At 38.5% G+C, this 15,830-nt stretch overlaps 2 protein-coding genes across 2 annotated transcripts in view; both read right to left on the minus strand.

Moving 5' to 3' along the window:
• LOC133857282 (putative E3 ubiquitin-protein ligase XBAT34) overlaps positions 1 to 15,830 on the minus strand; it is a 34,629-nt gene that overhangs the window by 11,411 nt on the left and 7,388 nt on the right. The window lies entirely within an intron of this gene.
• LOC133856850 (uncharacterized) lies at positions 3,666 to 7,683 on the minus strand. Its single transcript, XM_062291889.1, has 6 exons — positions 7,565 to 7,683; positions 5,835 to 5,953; positions 5,085 to 5,714; positions 4,673 to 4,852; positions 4,515 to 4,582; positions 3,666 to 4,073 (listed from the first exon to the last, which is right to left on the minus strand). Exons 1-6 carry the CDS (start codon positions 7,681 to 7,683, stop codon positions 3,666 to 3,668), a joined length of 1,524 nt encoding a protein of 507 aa, XP_062147873.1.

Here is a 15,830-nt window from a genome sequence, read left to right on the forward strand (position 1 = left end):
TAAACTTTTATATTGCATTATGTTCAACACTAATTAATGTGTCTTTACAGTCTCAAGGGACTGTGAACACAGTAAGGATGTATGGACCCTCATCAGTACAGCCGCATTCTCAGTCACAGCCTCTGCCTCAGACAAATGCTTTTGTAAGCACTTAATCCACCATTCTTTTATATATGTTGCTTTATGTAAGTTTTGGTATAACCTAATTAACAACATTTTGCAGTCTCATGGTAATGTCAACACAATTAGATTATATGGACCCCCTACACCATCACAGTCACAACCAACGACTATTGTGAGCAATCAAAACACTCGTTATCTATATTTTGAATTTTATTTAAATTTTTTACTCACATCACTGATTTAATTTGAATTTATAGTTTCAAGGTACTGTCAACACGGTTAGATTGTATGAACCCCCTACACCATCAGGGAACTCTCAACCATGAGGGTCTACTTAGCCAACAGGATCTTCTCAGGCATTGACAGTTACTCAACCAACAGGGTCTTCTCAACCAGAAGGATTTTCTCAGAGAAAGAGGAAGAAGCCGGAATGACAAAAATATTAGGCTTGTTGTGTTAGTGATAAACAATTTATGGATGTGTTTGGATGTGTTATTGTGGAAATGTTTTGATGACAAGCAAGCGTTGTTTTGATGACTAAAGTGAAGGATATGTTTGGATGTAATTGATTAGACAAACATGTGTAATTATGTAATTGTGTTGATGACTTAGATGATGGATGTATTTGAATGTAATTTGATGAAAAGTAGGCGTTGTTTTGATGATTTAGGTGATGGATATGTTTGGACAAGCATGTGTTAATATGGAATTGCAAAGATGACTCGGATGATGCCTAAATGTTTGGATGTAAGTAATTCAATGACAAGCAGGTATTGTTTTTATGACTTAGGTGATTGTTATGTTGGGTTGTAATGGATTAGAGATTGATATTGAGCACTTTTCATTGAGTAGGTGTTGTTTTTATGACTTGGATGATTGTTATGTTGGGTTGTAATGGATTAGAGATTAATATTGAGCACTTTTCATTGAGCAGGTGTTGTTTACACATTACACATTTGTACGAATTGAGCACTTTTCACTAAATTAAATACACAACTCATGTTCTTGTCAATACATATAGCCTATGCTCAATCTCATTAATAACACCATGACAAAGAAATATACCTAAAATTCAAAACAAAGAGGCATCCAAAATGATAATTTTATACATGCATAACATCCAAAATGAAACATACAATTGAACATTTTCCACAACTGCCATTTTAACATCAACTTAGTACTTCTAGGTCTGCTATAACCAATAAAATAAAATAACACCAAAATGCCAACTAACAACGCAGCCCTAAACATCTTCCCGTTATTTTGGCCATTATTCTGGCCCAACCCTAACTCCCGACGTAGTTTATCAACATGTTCCTTGCATTTTTGTTCAATCAATTCATCGACTTTGTCCTTCTCAGCAAGCCTTCTCTCCTCCATTCCTCTTAAATATTTCATTGATCCCTCTCGTATGCGGTCATTTTATTATCAGCCCAATCAAAATAATCACAATCGCGGCTTTTTGCATTAAAAAATAAAAAAATGTCATAAACTACTAACGACAAAATATAACACAAAACTACTTTCAGAAAGAAATTACATTATAGTTAATACATCCGTACCACTTCCTGTTGGGATTGGACGAGGTCCAAGAGTACCTCACTCGTGCAGGTTCTCCACATTTACATAATGGCGGACCACTTGATAAGTCACTCGTTGTAGACATTTACGCGTGCCTACATTAGAAAGCACATGACAATCAAATCTTATATCACTCATAATAGAATTCTATAACATACCAACAAATGGCTTGTGTAATCTAACTGATTATCCATGTAATATATTAGCACAATAACATATTACTCCATAGCTAGGTCAAGTTCGAGCAACCTAAATACGAAGGCCCAAACTTAGAGCAACCTAAGTTTCGAATTTCCACCTAATACAATAATAGATCTATACAATTAAGATTATAAATTCAAGCAAAAAAAAAAACCAATATACCACAAAGCCTAAATACACTTCCTATTAAGGCATTTCATCGAACACCAACTCAGTAATTCTTCTTCTATTGCACAATATACCATTTAGGCATTTCATCAAACACCCACTATGCACAGCACATGGTTTGCTTTAAATTTCATTCGGTTAACTACCCCTTAATCTTCAAGCTCATAAATTCAAGCTAAAAAAAAAAAACCATTGCACAATATACCATTTAGGCATTTCATGAAACACCCACTATGCACAACACATGGTTTGCTCAAAATTTCATTCGGCTAACTACCCCTAAATCTTCAAGCACATAAATTCAAGCAAAAAAAAAACATTGCACAATATACCATTTAGACATTTCATCAAACACCCACTATGCACAGCACATGGTTTGGTCAAAATTTCATTCGATTAAACCCACTTCTACAAAACAAAATCAAGATTGAACGGCTTACTACGATTTCGGATGGGATTACTAGGGATCTGGAGCCAAAATGGTTGCTGGATTTGTCGGCGAAGGAGCAACCGAATGCTGGTAAGCCGAGCTCGTCTAGCTTTGTCAACGGTGGAGAAAACGGATGCTGGAACGACGGGAGCCGCCTGAAGGCGAGTTCGATCAGTAGCTGCTGCCGCGAGTTCGATCTGGGACCTGCGATGTATCTGAGCCCTAACCCGTGCGACCTCCTCTCCTCTCTTGTATTACGAAAATATTGGGAAAAAAAAAAAAAGACAAGACAACAGGGCTACAATGTTCAGAATTTCAGTCTGTGGGGAGAGGGGTAATCTCGGGTTTTTTTGGTTAAATGAGTCGCGTGAAGCGCACGTGAGTCGGTTTTCGTCCAATTAGACGGCCCAAGCTGATAGATGGGGCCAAAATACAAGCGTCAGTAATTTGGGGGGTCGAAATCCAAGCTTTGATAGTTTTGGGTGCCATCCGGAGAATCGATGGTAGTTTGGGGTGCTAAATTATATTTTTCCCAAAATAATAATTAAGGTAAAAAAAAAAAAAAAAAAAATTAAGGTTTTCTGCCTATTGGCCCCTAGCAAGAAATTTGTTTGGCCCTTTGGCCCCCTTCCCTTTTATCATCTCTTCAACTGGTTTCATCTCATTTGGAATGATAGCTTTATTGTCAAAACTTTTTCCTTTAATATTTCACGGGTAGCAATGTACATGTCTGAGAATGTAACAATGTAAGGAGCTTTACAAAGTTATAGATGCTTTGTTCAAAGTAAATGAAAAAGATTTAGTAAAGCAGTGCATTGAAAGAAGACAAGTGTGGATTTGATGAGTCACACACCTGACAAAGCTTGATTTCCTAAGGATATGTGGCAAAAATAACATAAAATGGGCAAAAATAGCTAGACGGCATTAGAAAAGTCTAGAAGATATGCGTTTCATTTGTTTTGTGTTGCGTTTAGCTGAATGTGTTTTGTATAGAATATAGTGTGATTTGTATAACATTTAGTGGGCTATTGTTAGGGACGGAGCCAGAAAATATTTTGAGCAAAGGCCAAGGCATTTTTGAACCCAAAAACAAAATATTAAACAAAATAAATTATACAAAATAAGGGTTTCATAATACATCAAATTTCAGCCAAAACACCTATCAAAATGGAACTTGCCGTTTTTTTGAATCTCGAAAATCATCTATAATTGAATCTATGCTAATTGTTGTAGCAACTTCTCTTTCGATGTACACCATTAAAGAATCCATCAGAAACTCATCTTCAATTTTGTTGCGAAGCCTAGTTTTGACAATATTCATAGCTGAAAATGCTTGTTCTGTAGTTGGGGTAGAAACGGAAAGAGTAAGCACAAGTACAATAACTCGAAAAACAAGTTCGTAGATAGCTGATTTTCCGGTACTAACCAACCATTGGCAAAATTTAGAAATATTTGACAGTGCTTGGAAACTCGAATGTTGAACTACATTATGCTTATAATGGTTAAGTTCTATTTCCAACTGTTCCTTTTCAAGATCAGTAAAATCTTGCGGATAAAACTTGTTTACCAACTGAAAAATATCACCAATTATAAAAGATTCACGTGCGGCTCAAGGATCAAGAGCTGAGCTGAGAATAAGCAACTCCACTGCATGCTCACTAAACCGGCGATTTAATTTTTGCAATTGAGAATCTATTGAGGCACAAAAAATATCCACTCGATAATGTTGCTCAATTGTAAAGTCGGCTTGTTGATGACGAGCTCGACCTCATCTCTCAACATATCGAGCATTCATATCTGGGACATCTATATTGCGTTTCTCACTCGTAAGTAAATCATCCCATTTATCATCTCTATATTGTTGGATACATGCTTTAGTGGATGAAACAAGATGCATGGCACTTAAAATGTGTTGAGATTTTGATTGCAATTCTTGACATAGATGATCAGTGATCTGCATCGTTTCTTTCATGAGATGTAAGATGAAGACAAATTCAAATGAAGTCATTACCTGATAAACTGAATCTGCTTCTGCTCGTTGGGAAGAAGTAGTTCCCACATTAATGATTTTAAGAATAACTTCACAAGTTGGACTAAAATTTTTGATCAAGCTAGAAACTTATCTCAAGTGAGAACTCCAACGAGTATCTCCAGCCCGTTGTAAAGTACTAATTTGATTAAGTCTCATCCCACTCTCAATCTCATTAATTTCAATTAAGTAAGCAATTTCAGCAGTTTGGGAAATCCGCAATTCTTCAAATCGATTGCATGAGGCACAAACAATATTGACAATAGAACTCAAATTAGTGAAAAATTGATGAACAGGAATAACTTCTTTTGATGCCGCCACTAATGCCAATTGTAAACGATGTGCGAAACAATAAATGTAGTAGGCATATGGATAATCATTTGAAATCAAAGCTTGCAACCCATTCCACTCACCTCGCATGTTGCTTGCGCCGTCATATCATTGCCCTCGAATATTTTCAATGGCTAACTTATGTTGAGACAATACAAAATATATACCCTTTTGTAGGGTTAGTGCCGCAGTATTAGCGATATGAACAAGCCCAAAAAAAACGTTCTCGCACAAAACCATCTTTGTCGACAAATCTTAAAACTATAGCCATTTGCTCTTTCATTGACTCATCACGAGCTTCATCAACCATTATGCAAAATTTTGCATTACCAATTTCTTTACGAATTGCCTCCTTCACTTTGGTTGAAAAAATATGTAAAATTTCTTTTTGTATCATTGGTGATGTATAAAAGGCATTTTTTGGAGCTTTGGCTATTACTTCAGCAATCTGTTCATTGTATGAAACCATTAAATTCAATATTTCAAGAAAATTTCCACGATTCGTTGAATCCACACTTTCATCCCGACCTCTAAAAGCAACACCTTGAAATGCAAGCACTCGAACAACATCAATTGAGGCTTTTAACTGCAGTCGATTGTTTGCAATTTGTTCAGAAGTGAAATTTTCAAACACATTTTGTATGTGTTGAGACTGGTTCTTCAAGTCTTCGTATGACCTTTCAGCAATTCTGTGAAATGAATTAGGATATTTTCCTATATGATTGAGAAAAGCACAATTTTTTCCTTCTCTAACTTTCTTCAAACTCTTGAATCCATCTATAGTGAATACACGTTGCGCAGGATGCCCAGATGGCTTATTAAAGAGAAAGCATGGTAGACAAAATGCTGCATCTTTATCGCATGAATATTCAAATCATGAAGGAAATAGATTGAACCACGAAGGTTGAAAGCTACGAAGATGATTTTTATCTCCATATTTTGGGTACTGTGGGAGGATTATTTGGTACGGACCAGCTTTAATGTAAGCTTTTCGAATTTCATCCTGTTGATTAACATTATAATCCCATATCTGACTACGCAATCCAGGATCAAACTCCAATGAACTAATATCAAATTCATTGACGTCAACTCTTCGAGATTTTTTAGAAGAATTTTAAGAAACTATGATATCAAAAGTTGGCGATGATGCATCACCAACATTGGTATTTGAACTTTGTGGATTTTTTCTCTCGAAAAAGTCAAGTATTGTATTTGGCTTTCCCATCATCTACAAATAAATTTACATGGTTATATTAGAGTCTTTAGCAATTAACAAACTCACATAAAAAACAATAGAATATAATAGCTTTCACATGTTAAATTATCCGATTAATTGTTTAAACTTATAAACTATAATAACCAATATTCTCAATATTTAATAACCATAATATCCAAATTACAATATTACTTATATTAGGAATTGAGCTTAGAAAACTAACCTCAAAAAGCACGACTTGCGTTGAGTGATTTTGCACCGCTTCTATATTGTGATATAAATGATGTTCTATGTCATAAAAATCAGATTAAATTAACAATTTTCAAAATCAAAATTTTATAATATTGTAAAGTAAAAACAAAAATAAAAAAATCGTTAACAAGACATTCAATAATCATTGAACAAACCATTTAAGCTATTTGATAATTCTCACCCTTACCCAATTTTTCTTTTTCAATTAATCCATTAACTCTTAGACCACTTTTCTGATCCTAAACGTCCAAGCCATCATTCACATGTGTTTTTGCAATCAAGTTTGGGGGTATGATGATGAGTGCCAAATATCTTTTGTGATTGGTGCAAAGAATGGATTCATTGAATGATTTAATGATTTTTTGAAGCATAGTAGAACATACATAAGATTTATATGGTGAGAACTTCGAATGTGTATTGATGAACATGAGAATATATTACTATGATTTGGTGGGTGTGGATTCCAAAACCTTAGTACCTTTTTTTTTTTTTTTTTTTTTATTTGTGTTTTTCTTTTTATTATCAAAAATCTTTTCTGGAACTAGGTTAAGATTTAATTAGTTTAGAAACAAAATTATTTTCCAATAACACAATTCTCTGTGGGATCGACCTCGCACTTGCAAAATACTTTATTGCAAACGATTCGTGCACTTGCGAGTACATTTAAAATTCACATCAAGTTTTTGGCTCCGTTGCCGGGTACTTGTTTAATTTTTTAAAACAATTTATTTCTAAATTGATTTTTATCTTTCTACTAGTTATAATTAGGATTTTTATTTTTATTTTTATTTGTTTTTGTTATTCCTGTTTCTAAAAAAAAAAATGATTTTTCTTTTCTTTTCTTTGTTTTCCTTGTTTTTATTTTCTTTTATTATTATTATTTTTTTAAAAAAATAAAATTGGTTCATATTTTATGTGTGATATTTGCATGTTATAGGATGTGAGTGAAGTATGGATTTTTATTTTGACAATTATAGTAATTTTTCTGCACAACATGCTTCGCTTAGTGGTAGGATACCAGCTCATACCAACTACACTCACAATTTTACCCACATAAACCATGTTCATATTGTTTCAATCCTTATCATCATGTTAGTGATTGTCTAGCATTTAGACAATTTTCTAATTCATCTTGTGAACAAATTAACACAAATTTCTCTAGCCCGGGATTTTAATCAAATTTCAATTTTTACAACCCGAACTGGAGCAACCATTCTGATTTTTCGTGGCAAACTCAAGCCATGGGAAATTATGCTCCCCAATACCATGAACTGTACCATCCTGAATATCCACAGTTCGATAACCAATTTTCCCATCCTTCATCCTACAATTATCCGGCACAAGAATTATCATTTGAAGACACAGTCAAAGCATTTATATAGGCAAGTAGCCAGAATATACAAGAGCTTAACCAGACTATACAAGAGCTTAAGATTGCCACTTTGAGCGATAGCCAGAATATACAAGAGCTTACAAATGAGATCAGGAATTCAAATCAGTTCACGCGTCAAGCTATTGTCAAGATGGAAGGAGAAATTGATTATTTGGTTGCTAAATTCAACCGAATAGAGGAAGAAGAGCTTCAAAGTCAATTGAAGGCTCAAGGGCACTACATGATTGATGAGGATGGTGCTAGCCATTCTTGTTATGAGCATGTCCCTGACACCACCATACTCGAGAGTAAGGAAATTGTGGATAACAATGAGGAGGAAGAAAAAGAGAAGCAAGTTGAGCACAAAGAGGAGCAAATTGAGCACATAGAGCAAGTCAAGCATAAAGAGAAAATTGAGCCCCCAGCAGTTACAAGTCTATCCAATGACAAGGAAGTGAGTATTGAAGCTCATTCCTTCATCATTATCCCTCTTGAGACACATCATGAAGTTAAAGCTTCAATTTTTCTCTAAACGGTAAATAGCACTACAAATTGTGAGAAAATAAAAGTTAGAATACAAAAAGGACTTTGTGACTTATCTCTCCCAAGGAGTCTCCCAAAACACTGCATTGCTGGACGCTCTTCTTCTTTTCTTAAGCTCAACAATGTCTTCCTGCACACCACACAAAAAGACCAAAAGAAGCTTCTCGGTTATTTTCAACAAAAAAGGCTTTTTGCCCTTTTATTTCACAAAGCTTCTCAAAGAAGCTATCTCCAAGCTTCTACGAGAAGCTGCACCAAGCTTCTAGCTTCCAAAGAAAGCATTCCACAATGCATGGCCACGTGTGTGGACAAAAATAAATCAAAACAAGTGGGGCCCATAATAAGACTTGATAAATCAAGTCACAAATACACTACAAATCTCGACCTTGACTTGAATTTCATCAAGTCCTCAACACAAATCTCCTAATCACGTCTCCTCCAACACCCCGAAGGGCAATCACAAATTACAAACTGTTAGTATTTTGGCCTCATTCTGTGTTTGGACAAAATCACTTATGTGTAAAGATGCTGTAAACAGGGATTCCACTTGCCAGAGCATTTTCAGAAGACTCTGCACTGCGAAAAAGATAGAAGATATTAGATTCCCTGTCAGCCGTCCGGACGACGTGTCATCCCGTTCGGACGTCCACCTATCCACTGTTTCATCCGTCCAGACGACGTGTTCATCCCGACCGGACGCCAGACAGACCAGCATCATCCGTCCGGACGACGTATCTTTCCATTCGGACCCTCCACTGTATCGAGAAGCTTCTGTTCCAGCTTGCATTCATCCGGACCTCTCAAAAGCCCATCTGGACGTCCATCAGTGATTGATCAGCTTCAGATTCTTTCCAAGTTCAGAATATGGGAAGATTGATACACCGTCTGGACGACGTGGTTTCCCGTCCGGATGCGCTCATAAATAAGGCAAGAATCGCAATTCAAATATCACCGTCCAGACGTCAGTCAGCATTGGTCCGGACACGCGTGCAACTAATATGAAAATTGCCGATTCGACTTCAACCATCCGAACGTCTGCCTCTCATGGTCCGACCGCGCGCATAGCAGATATGGAAATTGCGTGTTGAAGTTCAGCCGTCCGGACGCTCATCCCCCATGGTCCGGACGCGCGAAGCCTTATAAGGAAATTACTTGCAGCGGACATGCGACCGTCCGGACGTCGGTGTCTCACCATCCGGATGCGGCTCTTAAACAGGAAAGATTTTCAGCGAAATTTTCAGAAAATCCTTTCGCATAGTTGTCCATCCGGACGGCCTAGGTTCACAGTCCGGACGGCGTCCGTACATATTACAGCAGTCGCTCATTCTGCACCTCAGCCTATAAATAGAGGCCTCTGGGCATTGAGAACTGCAAAAATTTGGTATTGAATTCCACAAGAGCTCAGAGATGTTCAAGATCCCTCTGAACCCATTACAAGTGTGCTGCGCTACATCTGAAGTCTATCTTAGAGGTCGGCTCTAAGGTAAAGGATTCCATTGAAGACTCCTTCAGGTAGAAAACCTGGTTGGGAAGCATTCGTGTTGGGTTACACGTCAGAGAGCAAGGTACGACCACTGCATCGAGTTAATGTGAGTGTTACTATCTTGTATCTAGCTTTGTCTTCTGAATAGTGGAATTCCTGGGTTTGGCTGCCCCGAAGTGGTTTTTCTCTTGATTGAGTTTCCACTTCGTCAACAAAAATCTATGTGTCTTTTATTTTCCATTATGCTTAATTTTTGTTGACACTTGTGCACACATTTTACTTTTAGAAGTCAATTTCGATTTTCAATTGGTATCAGAGCCTGGTACACTCTGAGAAGATTAATATCTTGAATGCTTTTTTTGACTTCTATTATGCCTAAATTGAGTATGGATAAAATTGATTCTGTTTCTCATGATATGTCTATTCATAGAACCATGTTTGTTAAGCCTATCATGTCTCATAGTCATACTCAATCTGCTTGTAAGGGTAAAAAGAAAAATCAATCTGTACCTACATGTCATCACTGTGGTATTATTGGTCATATTCGTCCAGATTGTTTTCAGCTTAGGTCTCGGAAACCTTGGAACAAAACCCTTGTCCCTAGAAAAGATGAACCAGGTTTTGTAGAGCAAGTCAAAATGCTAAGTGATCAAGTTAAACTCATTAGTGAGAAGTTAGCATTCCTCACCCCTAATGAGCGAAGATCTGTCCTGGTTAATAATAAAAAAGCTTCCAAACAAGTCTGGATTAAAAAGGAAGACAATCTGTGTTTAGTTTCTCATACTGCACTAAATATTCTTGATACTTGTTTGTGGTATTTGGATAGTGGCTGTTCTAAACACATGATAGGTGATAAGTCTTTACTAAAAGAAGTTCAGATGGGCAAAGGTGGACGGATCACCTATGGAGATGGGAGCCAATCCAAAGTCATTGGAAAAGGGATCATCAACATTCCAGGCCTCGGAATATCTCAGAAAGCTTTATATGTGGAGGGGCTCAAGGCGAATCTCCTCAGCATCAGCCAGTTTTGTGATAATGATCTGGTGGTGCAATTCTCCAAGAATGAGTGTAATATATTTGACAGCAGTGGCAAATGGCTCATGGGAGGAGAAAGAACTGCTGATAATTGCTATGGTCTTTCTGGTTTGACTACAAATCCTTAGATTTTCTGCAACAAAGCAACCATAAATGACAGTGAGCTGTGGCACCAAAGGTTAGGGCATCTAAACTTCTCAGATATGTTGAAAATTGCAGGCAAAGATGTGGTTAAAGGTATGCCCAAAATGGGGAAGACTGGAAAGGGAATCTGTGGTTCTTGTCAACTAGGGAAACAGACTCGTGCAGCCCGTAAGAAGACCTCAGGTATTCAAACTTCCACAAACTTAGAATTACTGCACATGGATCTCATGGGTCCCACTAGAACTACTAGTCTAGGTGGGAAAAAGTATATTATGGTTATTGTAGATGACTTCTCTTGATATACTTGGGCTATTTCTATTCGGGAAAAATCGGATGCTTTTGATACAGCTCATCACTTATTCAAAAAGATTCAAGTTAAGCAAAATTGCCAGATTATGAGAATCCGCAGTGATCAAGGAAGAGAATTCAAAAATTTCAAGTTCGAAGAAATCTGTCTCTCGTATGGAATCAAGCAGGAATTTTCTTCACCTATCACTCCTCAGCAGAATGGAGTTGTTGAACGAAAGAACAGAGTAATTCAGGAGATGGCTCGTGTGATGATCCACTCAAAGACTCTTGCTCAACACTTCTGGGGGGAAGCCGTAAACACTGCCTGTCATATCATCAACAGGGTCTACCTGAGGCCTGAGACAAACAAGACTCCCTATGAGATTTGGTAAGGTAAAAAACCCACGGTAAAGTACTTCAGAACTTTTGGGAGTAAATGTTATATACTTCGTGACAGGGAGAATCTGGGGAAGTTTGATACCAAGAGTGATGAAGGTATATTCTTGGGATATGCCACAAACAGTCGTGCTTTCAGAGTATTCAATAAAAGAACAGAGACTGTGATGGAATCTATAAATGTAGTCATTGATGATGAAGAAATTCAGAGACCAATCTGCAGGGAGGAAAATCAACTTGATTCAGTTGACTCTTCAGCAGCTCCAACTGATATTATTAAGTCCTCTCCAAACGTGTCTCCAGATGAGTCTCCCTCTTCCCCCACGACTTCGGATACCACTCCCACTACTTCCGAAGATAAGAATACTCCTGCTAATCCTCCTAAGCGATCATGGGTAAAGCACAATCATCCTCCTCAGCAACTTCTGGGGAACATGGGTAAAGCACAATCATCCTCCTCAGCAGCTTCTGGGGAACATAGATGAAGGACGTAGGCTCAGAAGTAGAGTCATTCAACCTACCAATGAAGTAGCCAATCAAGTTTCTTACAGCTGCTACCTTGCTCAGACAAAACCCAAGAAAGTTGATGAAGCCCTACAAGATGAAGGATGGGTATCTGCAATGCATGATGAGTTCCATCAATTCACCAGAAATGATGTCTGGACCTTGGTTCCTCGTCCTGCAGAACAGAATATTATTGGTACCAAGTGGATCTTCAAAAATAAAACAGATGAGCATGGTACTGTGGTTCGAAATAAAGCCCGTCTTGTTACACAGGGATATACTCAGATAGAGGGAGTCAACTTTGATGAAACTTTTGCCCCGGTTGCCAGGTTAGAATCCATCAGAATTCTCCTCTCTATTGCTTGTCATCTGGGTTTCAAGTTATATCAGATGGACGTTAAAAGTGCATTTCTAAACGGTGTTCTTCAAGAAGAAGTCTATGTAGAACAACCAAAGGGCTTTCAAGATCCCCATCATCCCCACCATGTGTACAAGCTGAAAAAGGCTCTATATGGGCTCAAGCAGGCTCCTCGAGCATGGTATGAGTGTCTAACTACTTATCTCTTGACTAAGGGATTTACTCGGGGACAAGCTGATCGAACTCTATTTATCATAAATCAAGGTACTCACAAACTTATTGCTCAAATCTATGTTGATGACATCATTTTTGGAGCTACCTTAGATTCTCTTGCCCATGAGTTCTCTGAAGAAATGAAGCAAGAATTTGAGATGAGCATGATTGGAGAGCTGAACTACTTTCTTGGCCTTCAAGTCAAGCAAACTACTGAAGGCATTTTCATCTCTCAGTCAAAATATGCTAAAGATCTAGTCAAGCGGTTTGGTTTGGATGGGAAGAGTCATGCCCGTACTCCCATGAGTACCAGTGTCAAGATTAGTAGTGACCTTGCAGGCAAATCTGTTGATCCATCCCTTTACAGGAGTATGATAGGGAGCCTCCTGTATCTTACAGCCAGCCGACCAGACATTGCTTTCAGTGTGGGAGTATGTGCTCGTTTTCAGGCCAATCCTAAGGAATCTCACCTCACTGCAGTAAAGCGTATCATCAGGTATGTAAATGATACCCTTTCTTATGGCATTTGGTATTCTAGAGAAACAAACCTTGTTGTTGCAGGATACTCTGATGCAGATTGGGCTGGAAATGCTGATGATCGAAATATCACCTCGGGAGGATGTTTCTATGTGGGGAACAATCTTGTAGCATGGATGAGCAAGAAACAAGCCTCCATATCTCTCTCCACTGCTGAGACTGAGTATATTGTTGTGGGTAGCTGCTGTACCCAATTATTGTGGATGAAGACATTACTGGGGGACTACGGATTCTCTCAAGATACTATGATTATCAACTGTGATAATACTAGTGCTATCAATATTTCCAAGAACCACGTTCAGCATTCTCGGACCAAGCACATCGACATCAGGCATCACTTCTTACGTGATCTTTTGGAATCCGAGGTAGTCTCACTCTCATTCATCCCCACTGAAAACCAATTGGCTGACATTCTTACCAAACCTCTAGATGGTAGCAAGTTTGAGTCCCTTCGAAAAGCCATTGGTGTGTGTGCCATGTCCTAGACATGATGTGTCATGCTGGGATAAGCTTCTTGTCGTTTGCCAGTATGATGTTGTAAAAAAAAAATAAAAAAAATTGGGAGGTTGCAGCAGGTTGGTCCTTTCTAAGGTATGTCAGCTCTCTCATGCATTTTACTTGATTTATTAGTTCACTATGCATGGATGAATTATTCTTACATAGGGTTGAGAACACAAATCTGACATATGCAAAGGTTTCCTGCTCACTTGTTTTGATTGATAGCTTCTTTTCCTCATGCGATGAAAAATGTGCACTATCTACGACTCTCATATAAGGTACATCTTTCATTCTTTGACCTTTTTGTTTCTAGAAATTCTGGATAAGAGAAGAAGTTTTTGATAAGATGACCAAATTGACTACATGCTAGTTGAACCTAGCACATATAAACTCTAGCATTCCCTATAGTTTGCAGCGCCATAAGAAACAAGCAGTTAATTGTATGAAATCTATGCTTTAAAGTATATATTCACTGCTTATGTGCTACAGTTGCTTTATGCCTTGCCCTCTACTTGCAAGTAAAACATTTACATTGTCCTTCATGGTACAAGTAAATCACTTAGGTGCTGCATCTCAGGGGGAGTGTATCAAGTGAGGGTGGCTAGGCCCTAGTAAGGTTTGACTTTTGGCTTATCTTCCATTTATTTTCTCTCATGTCAAAGAAAATCTGGTTGCTATTGGTCAAAATATTGAAAGTCATACCTTATGGGTAAAGGTCTTCACACACCCATACATTGCATGAGCAAATAGTGCTACTTTCCGTACTCTAGTTACAAGGGAATCTGTGCCTATCTTATTCTTGTCTATCAACTGTATGTTTGAATAATTTTGACATGCTTTGTGTCTAATTTCTCAAGACAGGGATACATGCGCATGCTCTTATACTTGTGAAAGACCTATCCATGCTGCTCCTTTTTTCTTCCATTCAGCTTGATGTTTTTCCTTCCTCTTGTCTGTAAAACTGTTTGACTTATATTACTCTGTCTCCTAGGTCCTTCTGAGACTGTTAGGGGGAGTAATTTTTATTACAGTTGATTTTTTTTACTCTGGTTTACCCTTTGTCCCTTTGTGACAAAAAGGGGAAGTAATTTTTATTATTGGACCGGGAATGTATTTCCAAACCGGTTAAGTGATTTTTGTCCCAGAATGGCCAAATGGGGAGTTTGTTAGTATTTTGGCCTCATTCTGTGTTTGGACAAAATCACTTATGTGTAAAGATGTTGTAAACAGGGATTCCACTTGTTAGAGCATTTTCAGAAGACTCTGCACTGCGAAAAAGATAGAAGATTTCAGATTCCCTGTCAGCCGTCCGGACAACGTGTCATCCCGTTCGGACGTCCATCTGTCCACTGTTCCATCCATTCGGACGACGTGTTCATCCCAACCAGACGCCAGACAGACCAGCATCATCCGTCCGGACGACGTATCTTTCCGTCCGGACCCTCCACTGTATCGAGAAGCTTTTGTTCCAGCTTGCATCCATCCGAACCTCTCAGAAGCCCGTCCAGACGTCCATCAGTGATCGATCAGCTTCAGATTCTTTCCAAGTTCAGAATATGGGAAGATTGATACACCGCCCGGACGACGTGGTTTCCCGTCCGGACGCGCTCATAAATAAGGCAAGAATCGAAATTCAAATATCACCGTTCAGATGTCAGTCAGCATTGGTTCGGACGCGCGTGCAACTAATATGGAAATTGCCGATTCGACTTCAACCGTCCAGACGTCTGCCTCTCATGGTTCGAATGCGCGCATAGCAGATATGGAAATTGCGTGTTGAAGTTCAGCCGTCCGGACGCTCATCCCCCATGGTCCGGACGCGCGAAGCCTTATAAGGAAATTACTTGCAGCGGATGTGCGACTGTCCGGACGTCAGTGTCTCACATTTGTCCGTCCGGACGGCCCAGGTTCACCGTCCGGACGGCGTCCGTACATATTACAGCAGTCGCCCATTATGCACCTCAGCCTATAAATAAAGGCCCCTGGGCATTAAGAACTGCAAGAATTCGGTAATGAATTCCACAAGAGTTAAGAGATGTTCAAGATCCCTCTGAAGCCGTTACAAGTGTGTTGCGCTACATCTGAAGTCTATCTTAGAGGTCGGCTCTAAGGTAAAGGATTCCATTGAA

Source organism: Alnus glutinosa, chromosome 14, assembly GCF_958979055.1.
Source record: "Alnus glutinosa chromosome 14, dhAlnGlut1.1, whole genome shotgun sequence".
In the NCBI taxonomy this organism is placed as follows: domain Eukaryota; kingdom Viridiplantae; phylum Streptophyta; class Magnoliopsida; order Fagales; family Betulaceae; genus Alnus; species Alnus glutinosa.